General features: G+C 47.1%; 1 protein-coding gene across 1 annotated transcript; it reads right to left on the bottom strand.

Annotated features, from left to right (window-relative positions):
• Positions 1-544: 544 nt before the first annotated feature.
• On the bottom strand, positions 545-5112 carry LOC136527418 (HVA22-like protein a). Its single transcript, XM_066520143.1, has 6 exons — positions 4883-5112; positions 3701-3727; positions 3468-3590; positions 3059-3299; positions 895-1050; positions 545-809 (listed from the first exon to the last, which is right to left on the bottom strand). Exons 1-5 carry the CDS (start codon positions 4936-4938, stop codon positions 919-921), a joined length of 579 nt encoding a protein of 192 aa, XP_066376240.1. The 5' UTR covers positions 4939-5112; the 3' UTR covers positions 545-809; positions 895-918.
• Between the last annotated feature and the right edge of the window lie 5539 nt (positions 5113-10651).

The raw sequence follows: 10651 nt of genomic DNA, 5'->3' as shown, positions 1-10651 counted from the left end.
CTGTGAATCTGATGATGTATGTGGTTGTTTGAACACTTGGCAACATATTTTAGCTTAAGCATTGTGTTTCCCTTTATAATACGGCTTTTCTTATACTCAAATTCAAAATATAAAAGAATTTAAACCTCCTTTGAGTTTAAAGCCATCTACATTTGTAATTAGGGGCTCCTCCGTTTTGTGTAGCATCCTCGAATATAAATTCCCTGCTTGTCATCTCGATAAATCTCATTAGTTCTCTAATTACGTGGTCATTATCATTAAAACCCACAATTAGGGCTTAATAACACTTTCAAACTCCAAAACCCTAACCCGAACCATCACCTCACCGGAGTTGATGAAGATCATCGGAGATGGAAGAAGTGCAGTGCGAATCTCTGCACTGAATCGTGAGGCAAGAAACTTGACATATTTCTTGAAAGAAATCTGGTGACAGAAATAACAAATTTTGAAAAAAAATACGAGGCGCTGAATTGTGTTCGCTCGAAATTCCAGCAGATCACACGCCCACAGTCACTGTATATCATATTCGAAAAGACAAAATGGAAACTGAAAATCAAGGCTCGCGCATTGCTAAAGGTGTAGTAACTTGAGTGATAACGATATTACACCATCCAAAAGCCCACATAAATGATCAACGCTAGCATCTACCTCCATTTACAAACAGTCCACAATTGCTCTAGAACTCAACATTTTTCAGTAGCAGTGGGTGTAACAAGGTACAGTACTCAGTCAGAAATATGGGAAGGTCGTCTTCAGTCTGTGAAGCGTCTAAAGCTTGCATGAGGATTGTGAGCAAGGTCGTCTTCAAACTGTCAAGGAGAAGCTCAAAACTGAAAAACCACGACACAAAACAAGATACTGGAAAAATCACCTTCAAATTATGATTCCACTAACCTGCCGAGTGAATTTTGAAGTGGTTTAGTATCTGTAATTTTTGTCGTAGAAGGGATTTTCACCCCACGATTCTCTTTCAGCCTTAGCTCTGTTTTCAGCCTCTGCCTCCTCCAAGATCGACCGCTTTGTGTTCCTTGATTTTGAAGACTTTGTAGACTGCAATTAAGTAATTACCAAGTGGCTGTGGTGGTGAATAAACCAAGAGATGGGGCACAAATAATTCATATATAGCATGTAAATGCATGTGGAGAAGTTCCATTCACATTTCCCGGCAATGGTATACAGTAATAGACTAATAGGTAAAACCACATAAAGATACTTCCTTGGATAATACTAAAAAAACTCGGCCTGCGAGGGGTGTCCTTGGATAATACCAATACACGCATTTGCAGATGAACAACTAAAGTCCAATAAAATATGCTTCATATTCGTAAGCAGATTTGCAAGACAGTAACTGGCATCATTAGCAGCAATGTATGAGCCTTGCATTAGATAAGAGGAATGCGTTACTGAAGGAAAATACATCATTAGTTAATTTGCAATAATTTCAGTTCAGAACACTAGCTTGTCTACTTTGATTAACACTAGTTTGTTTAATACCCCGATTTACCATATGTCCATGTATCTTCTTCAGAAAACTGTAATTAATGACATGGACAAAGTAAGAAGGGCTTTCTTCTGGCAAGGGGGTAGTATCAAGAAATAAAATACCATTTAGTGAAATGGACAAGGGTCTGTGCTAGCAAAAAGAAAGGTGGTTTCGGGCTTTAGGCATAAAAGACCTCAGGAAGCTTAATATCAACCTCTAGTCAAGTGGTGGTGGAACTTAAACATGAAAAGGGATCTAACAAGAAATTGTCAACGCTAAATATATTGAAGGGCAATCCATTTGTCTGATAACTAAAAGCACGATGACTCTCCAATTTGGGCAGATCTGCTAAAAATCAAGCCAATCTATCTTCAGGGAAGGAAAATTTTTATGAGAAATGGTGAAAACACTTTGATTTGGAGGGACCCTTGGTTGAATGAAGATTACTTGCTTCATAAATATCATATATTTTGTTCTGTTTATGTGAACAGCAAGATATCTCTGTTTAAAAAGCCAAAGAGGAAGATCTCCAGTTACGCTTTAGGCATTGGCTTCCTTGGGACCTTCGGTCTATTTGGCAGCACATCCAATCTCTAGCGAGAGAGGTTGTGTTTCAGGAGAACAATGATGTTATCTCCTGGAAGCCTAAAAAAAATGGCATTTTCACCGTTAAGTCTGTGTACAATGTTTTAACCTTGAATGAGACTGGCAATAATTATAGGATGCTATGGGAAGGTAGAATCCCAGCAAAAATCAAAATCTTGTTATGGCTGCTGGAAAATAATGCTGTACTCACTAAAGATAACCTCATAAAAAGACAACATCAGGTGACCCCGAGTATCGTTTCTGTGACAACGATGAAATTATAGCACATCTTTTCTTCATCTGTATCACCTGTTATTTGGGCAGTGGTTGCCAAAGCTCTGACATCCCAACCAATTTACAGCAATTTTGGGTATTGTTCAAAAGGTGGCTGCCAAACGGTGAAGTTTTATACCTTTGGCATAGCTGCGAACTGTTGGGCTATTTAGAAAACCAGGAACAAAGCTTGTTTTGAAAAGAAAAATGATTTAAAGTCCTGTGGAAATTATATGTTATGCATGTGGTCTAATGAATTACTAGACAGGTCTTTATCCAAAAGAGACTCAGGAGGAGCTTGAGGAAAGCATCAACACAATGGTACAGGTGGCGACGTGTCTTTTGGCTGACTCCAAGAATAACAAGCAACTCCAGCTGCAAGACTCCCAGGGTGGCGAGGATGGTGCTGATGTGATGTGAAGATGGGTGGCCCAAGAGTCAAGCACTGTATATATGCAAGACTCTGCATTACGTCCGGTTGGCTGTAATGCCTGATACTTTTGTAGTTTAAACTGGTAGATTCAGGTGTCTCCTTTGGTCGGCATTGATGCTCTGAATCAGAGAATCATGCTTTAACTAATCTGGATGGAGTCACAGTTCTCTTCTTGTTTCTGCTTTCTTGTGATGCTTTCCACCTGCTGTATTTCCATTATGTCGTAATGGAAATGGGGTGTTCCTCGGTTCAAAAAAAAAAAAACCAGTTCAGAACAGGAGTACCTTACTGATGAGCTTCTCAAATGCTTCTGGTCCATTTTGCTCAATATATCTCTCTGCAGCTGACAGAACATCATCAGATTTACCTAGCTTCTCATTCCTTGGAACATACCATATGTTCACTATTTGGCGGTTCACAAACATTGGCCGCACAAAATGGTCGTAAACATAAGCAGCACCATTGAACCAAGGTAAGACCAACCAGCAGTTAAAGAACAGCTTTGCATATGACCAAAATGGAAGCCTGCAAATAAAGATCTAAAGTGAGCATATCCAGTTTTCGATTCACCAACTTGATGCACCAAACACAGCTATATCCATGTACCACCACTGATGTTTGCAAATAATAACAAAGGCCACCAAAAAACCATAAACATGAACACATTGAGACATGACCAGAAGTGTTATTTACCACTCGATAATTGGAGCAAAAGTTAGCTCAAACAAAGTGATAAATGAGTACAACACCCAGTAAGTGAGCCACTGCTGATCATCTACAGGATCTTTTGTCTCTATTGCTCTAACAGAAGCATATCTGCAAAGGTGCCAAAACAGAAAGTGATTAGAAATATAACAATAGTGCTCACATAGTATCAAGAGGAAAAAACCGAGAGACAGTCAGTTAACGACAAAGGTGATACTTACAGAGGATAAGCAAGTGATATGAGTGGCCTGAAAAGAAACAGGAAAAGAGAAACTCAGTATCACCAGAAGAAAGCACTGTCGAACAAAGGGCCACCAGAAACTTAGAATTTACATTGACAGCATCAGGTAATCTATCTCAGTCATATAGCTAACAGCTGCCATATTTACTTCCTAGAGTAAGCCCTGTACCCCAGATAATACGGTATGTGACATTGTCATTTACTAAAATAAATAAAATTCATTCAGGGGAAGTCAGCTCCATCCTCCCTAGTCCATGAAGATGAAAATGCAGAAGAGTATGATGCCACTGTACTAGTTCACACGACAGCAAGGCCAACAGTTCTTTAATGCATCGGCTCTTTTCCAAACATTTCGAACCGATGCTATCTAACCTAATGGTAATAAACCACTTATTTCTGCAGCTTTCTGTCCGCGGCATGGCAACTTTCACATAGGGTGTATAATGGTGGCGGCACAATCTAGGGCCAAGCTACAGAAGTACAGCATGGTAGATTTCAACAGAACAAAATGGCACACAAACAAGACAAAATATTACATCACAAGCAAAATCACGAAACATTGGAATCAGGATACTGATCAGTAACACAAACGGTCGAAGTTGAAGACCCAGCATGGAAACCTTGAAATATCTGGTGTATTGGGGTTGAATTTTTGAACTAAATTTGAAGGATTTAGATTCGAATACCACTATACAAACAGTTCCAAGATGCCCTGATTGATTACTATCACCTACCAAAGAAAAAAAGGAAACCTTTAGTAGTATTGAGTTTCCTTCCACAGTTGCTGGTGAGATTTTGCAGTAAACCCCAGCGTTAAGCCTACCGATCAATTGACTGAGGCACTAAAATCCAATCCCAAAATCAAGTATATAGCCACAACTACCCATCGCACAGTTTCATCGCAACACCGAGATCCCCGGGAAGAGGGAACCCAAACGCGTTCATCCACAGCAACCCAACAACCCGCAACGGAAGATTCCCGTCGCGCACACTTTCCCCCATGCCGCTCGGTACAGCAACAATCGGGATGAAGCTCGCTCGCTCGCTCAAACAGAATCTACGTCGAACCCTACGAAAAGCCACCGCGAGAAAACGCTGCATCTAGCAAGAATCAAACGAATCGCCAGGGGGGCGAAATAAAAAATGAGAAAAAAAACCATACCCGGCTAGGACATCGAAGTTGTTGGCCAGCACCTTGAGGAAAGATCCGGACCCCATCTTGCTCCCTGCTCTTCTTCCTCCAGTAGAACAAAACTATCGCTCTCCCCCTCTACCCTGATGGAGCAGCTAAAACCTGGAAGCGCGTGCAGAAATAAACTCGGATTCTCGCGAGCCAGCCGTTGGGGGCTGCCTGGCTCTCTCTCTCTCTCTTCCTTTCCTTCTTTTGGTTCTCCCACCCTGGCCTGGTTTAGATCACCTTCAAATTCAAGTTTTTTCACTCTCTCTCCGTCCCATCAATTTTTAGCCGCTTGTATGGAGCACTAAATGTAGGTAAAAAAAATAACTAATTGCACAGTTTAGTTGAAAATTACGAGATGAATCTTTTGAGCTTAGTTGGTCCATGATTGGACAATATTTACCAAATAAGACGAAAACGCTACTATTCATCAGGTTGTAATTTTTTACGATCTAAACATGGCCCCTGTCCTAATGTTTGGCCGGCGGCGGGCCCCACCGTCAACGCGGAAGAAAAATATGCGGCCGCCGCCGTCTCGCCGCTCGTGGCGTTTTCTCTCGGAGAATGATCATCGAAGGTTCGGGGTGTTCAGAACGCGCGGCCCACACGGGGCTAGAGCCCAACCCAAACAATCACTGGACAGCCCGTGGAGAGCGGTTGGTCCATGGCACGTGAATCAAGTTGTCCAGTTACCTGGGCCTCATACAGGCTTTTGGGTTCGTGATCCAGGCTTGCGTTCTGGACTGCCAACATTCTTGGCTTGTCCATTAAAAAAAAGACGTTCTTGGCTTGGAAAACCTGCAGTTCTCGATGGCAACGCCGCCGTCCAACGAGGTATCTTGTCTCCGGCAGATCTCTGGCGTTGGTGGTTCTTGCTCCACATCTTGAGTATCCCTTGTGAGGTAGTAGTATTTTTTTCTCTCTTATCGCCTGATTACCGCTCGATCGTAAACGTCTGATCCGTGCTTAAATAGCTGTACCAGAGAGCACCAACCGTCGTGAAGCAAGCAAGCTGCCGAAAACGCCCACGCGTGGTCCGCGTGTCGATTTTTAATGGGGGGCGAACAGTGGCATGCTCGCACTCGCACTCGCAGTCGCAGGTCGCAGCTGGCGCGTGCCGTGGTTCGTATCGGCTCTGCCGACTGCCGAGCATTCATGATACTGTGCCCGGCGCAGGTGCGTAGACCACCTGCTCGCACGCGCGGGGGGGACGGTCCAAACAACATGTGCTTGGCTGCTTGCTACCGGCGTCCGGCGGGTCGGCGACGACGTACGCCGAACGCCGCCACTGTTCATGCCGCCACTGGTTTCTCTAGTTGTTTTCACCTCTGATTTAAAATAAGACATTGCTATTGTATTTTGACAAAAAATGGTTAGATTTAGCCAAATAATTGGCACAATTTACAATTATTTTAAATCAAATTTCATATTGAAAAAATATTCAAAATTTTAGTAGCATCTTAGCAAGATTTTAATAGCATTACGGCAACCATAGGAATCCATCAGTCATTCAGAGATCACCCCAACACCAATGCCAAGAAGAGATAATCCTTCTGAAATGATCTCAGCCAAGCATATCTCCTTCGTGCAACACAGCAACAGGGACTCCACCAAGAAGTAGTCAAGAAGCTTCCAACAGGAGAGCAGCCTTGACGATGACTGTAACATCCTGTGGTTATGTGTAATATAAAAATCTCAACTTTTAAAATTTTTGGTTGCAATGTGTGTTGTATGTAATGAGTAGTCAACTATCCTCCGTCTCGCCCTGATCTAAAAATCCAGGACTTTTGTAGCAATAACACCATTGCCATGTTATTGACTAAGTCAACATCATAGCAATGCAATTGTCGGTGTTTCGGTAAACATCAACGAGTAAATTTGTGTTATTGTGCGTTGGACCCGGATGGTGTGCTAAAAGACACAAGATTTATACTGGTTCGGGCAGAATGTTCCTACATCCAGTTCGTAGCGGTTGCCCATGTTATTAGCACAAAAAAGTTCGTAGTAGGGGTTACAAACGAGCGAGAGAGGGACAAGTCCCAAGTCTCTGATGAAAAGGTCGAGTGGTCGTCGAGAGCTTGGTTGCTGCTCAGCTGTGTGTGATGTGATGCGTGGTATGTTGAATTGATCCCTCCTCTTAGTGGGGTGCCCTACCTTCCCTTTTATAGACCAAGGAAAAGCATGGATTACAGATGGAAGAGAGAAGAAAAACCAGAGGCCAAGAAGGTCCTTCAAAGATGCCGGGTCTTTCTTTTCCTCTGAGCGAGTCCCACTGATAGGACAAACGGTGCCAGGGATAGCTCCATGCTGGGTGCATGTCCGCTAATCCTGATAGGGCCGCGCTGGGCGTCTGTTCGCTGATGATGCCATGTTCTAGCTTTGTCAGCAACTGTTCACGTCCCATCCTGCCCTGGCGAGCGGAGCGACGGACCAGGGTGCTGATCATCGACCCTATGGGGAGCAGGCGACGCAGTGAACGTTCGTCCATTACTGTAGATGATGCAAGTTTTCTCCTGAACCGTAGTGGTTGTCGTATGCTTCCGTCAGGATCCGCGCCCGAGGGCAAATGGCGACACCCACAACACTGTAAGACAAATGTCGGCGCCTACAACACTGTTCGAGCTCTGACATGCCTGAAAGGGCTTAAAGCGCCCGCCTTGTCATATCCTAATGGTACTTTCCTGCAGGCGTGTAGGATATGGTCCTCGGTATTGCGGTTGACTTGAGTGCCCTGCCTTATCTATGCGCATAGTTATGAAGGAGTAGCGCGGACGTCGGGTGAGGCGGAGCCAGCCCTCAGACATCAGGCGAGATGGAAACAACCCCCAAACGTCGGGCGAGGTGGACCCGACCCTCAGACGTCGGGTGAGGTGGAGCCGACCCTCAGACGTCGAGCGAGGCGGAACTAGCCCTTAGACATCGGGCGAGGTGGAGCCAGCCCTCAGCCATCGGGCAGGGTAGAAATAGCCCTCAGACATCGGGCGAGGTGGAGCTAGCCCTCGGGGGTCAGGCGAGGCGAAGCTAGCCCTTAGGAGCTAGCTAAGGTCGAGCCGACCCTCGGGGACCGGACGAGGCGAAGCCCGTGGCCTTGGTGGCTGGATGAGGCGATGCCCAGCAAGAGGTGCAGTCGTGCTCCTGATGCTAGGACGAATCAATGTTGATAGGTATTAACTCTTCTTCAGGCACCCTAGTATTGGTCCCCGACAGTAGCCCCCGAGCCCCCGGGTGATTCAAGTAGAATTGTCTGGGGGATTTTTTGACCTGCTAGCGGGTGCGCTCGGTGGGTGTAGCCCCCTCTATTGTTGCCCATGGCGTGCCCTGAAGACGGTGAGTTCTCCTTCATTGAGGTCGGACCCTTCGCGGGTGTGGCCGTGAGACTTGATGGTTTGTCAGCCGGATAGTTCAACTGGGATCCTGGTATCCCGTTCACAGAGATCCAGCTAGGGTCAGCCTGGCTGAGACTTGATCATGGGCCAAGACTCCCATGAAGCTCGTGCGCCTGAGTTTTGGCCACTCGTGGGGATCTAGCCAGGGTTAGTCCAGTAAAAGGGTGCCTTGGGCCAGCCCTTGAACTCCTAGGCCTAGACAGGCCAGAGAAATGCTTTTTGACCCATATCCCTTTTGCCGGTAAAGAGTCCTGGTTCGCTCGGGGAGGCAAAACGTCCGACGCGTCTTCGGAGGGAAAGGATAGGGATTACGGGCACATATCCCACAATGTGATGTGGTGGCAGATCATGGTAGGCATGGAGATCTAGGCGGATGGTTGCTTTCCTCGCATCCGTCGCCCCTATAAAATCAAAGGGTTCGCCCCCAGGGTTTCGTACTTTGTCTTGTTGCCTTTGCATCTACAACCTTTGCCGCCAATCGCCTAAGCTTCCCGCATCCGCATCCCAACCATCATCGAATTTGCATCCACCCACCCTAATCCTCCAATGGAGCCATGGTGCTGCTTTGACATCACCCTCTAGTGCCTGGAGGGCCTCGTTCGCCGTAGTCTTCTTTGCACGCGGACTACCGCTGAGGAGTGGTGGCTGCCCGGTGATGAGGACACGCCGTCACTGCCTGACGGCTATGTTGTGTCCTTCACTCACTTCCATGAGTGGGGATTCACCACCCCCACCCACAAGTTTCTTTAGGGATTGCTGCACTACTATATGGTAGAGCTGTAGCACCTTAATCCCAATGGAATCCAGCACATTGCGACATTCATCGCCCCGTGTGAGGGATTCCTGGGGATTAGTTGCCACTTCAACCTGTGGTGGTACTTCTTTGCCATCACCCTCCTAAAGAAGTGGGAGAAGAAGTAGGAGTTGAACGTGCCGATGGGATGTGTCGACATTCAGCTCTGCAACAACCGGGTCAGTGAGTACCCACCGATGCGTCTATCGACCTCCGACAAGGGGTGGCATTCGCATTGGTTCTATGTCAAGAATGACACAACCGCCCCTTTGCCAGAGTTTATTGGGTGCCTCATCGAAGAGGTCTCGGACTCGTGGAGGAAGTGTGGAGTCCTAGAGAAAGAACAGAAGAGAATCCAGGACCATCTCACTGCCATCGGAATCCTGAAGGAGAGGGGCGTGAAGGGGTCACGGATCTTTGGTGCCTACCACACACAGAGGGAGGCATCGCTGATGAGGCGCGCGCTTCCCCTACACACGATGGCACTCGAGGCATCACTCGATGGGACGGTGCTCCCTGAGGGAGCGCTCTCCCCCTCCAAAGTGGCACAACACATCAAGAAGGCAATGGAGCCTCTGCGGGATGACGTCGATGTTGTCCTCAAGTTTGTGTATCCAGTGCTAGGACACCCCCAATGTGGCTAGAACCGAGGTACATCATCTTCATAAATTTTCTTTCCTCGTGCCTCCTTTTTAATTGAACTCCTGACCTCTTGATGCTGATATTGAGATAGGGGACCAGCCAAAGAGACTCGTCCTTATGGATCACCCGGTTCTGCTGCCGAAGGACCCGTCCGTGACGATGGCCAACCATGCTGTGGCCGAGCGGTAGTAGAAAGCGAAGGAGGACAAGAGGAGGAAGAAGCAGTAGAAGCTATGGGCATGGTAGCGAGGGGAGGACATGGACAGTGATGATGATGATGATGATGAGGTAGTTGCCGACATCGAGTGGGATGACCTAGAGAGCGAGGATACGCTGACAGGTATCCACTCATCCTTGTAGGGACCCTTCCCATTCCATGCAGGGGGAGGCGAGTCCGTGAGGCCAGAGGAGGCGGGCCAGATCATCGGCCTGTCCTCAGAACTAGTAGGGGCGGGTGGACCCATCGCTGCGCTTGAGGTTCTAGCGGAGGGCGATGGCCCCGCCGCCATACCTAAAGAGCCAGCAGGGGCAGGTGGATCTTCTGCCACACCCAAGGTGCCGATGGGGAGGGGTGGCTTCGCTGCCGTGCCCCAAGAGCCAACTGAGGCTGGCGGATCTACCACCACACCTGAGGTGCCGATGGAGGGGGTGGCTCCGTCATCGCACATCGAGATGCAAGGGATGCGAGCCCCTCTGCCCAGAGTAGGGGGCAGGCTCAAAATGGCCCCACCTTGACGAGGTGGAGCAAGGACCTAGGGGTTCATCCCCCAAACACATTCTTTGCCCAACAACGCCGATGTAAGTCATTAACTCTTTTGTTTTCTTTTTTTTCTCTATGTTTCAGCATGACTTACGCCTTTTGTTTCTTGCAGCATCCTAAGTCAAGGCAACTCTTTGGCGCTGGCGCCCAAGAAGAGCGTCGCCATTTAGGTG

Source organism: Miscanthus floridulus, chromosome 19 (assembly GCF_019320115.1).
Source record: "Miscanthus floridulus cultivar M001 chromosome 19, ASM1932011v1, whole genome shotgun sequence".
Taxonomy (NCBI): domain Eukaryota; kingdom Viridiplantae; phylum Streptophyta; class Magnoliopsida; order Poales; family Poaceae; genus Miscanthus; species Miscanthus floridulus.
Note: the sequence above shows the minus strand (reverse complement) of the source record. Positions and strands in the feature narration are given on the sequence as shown.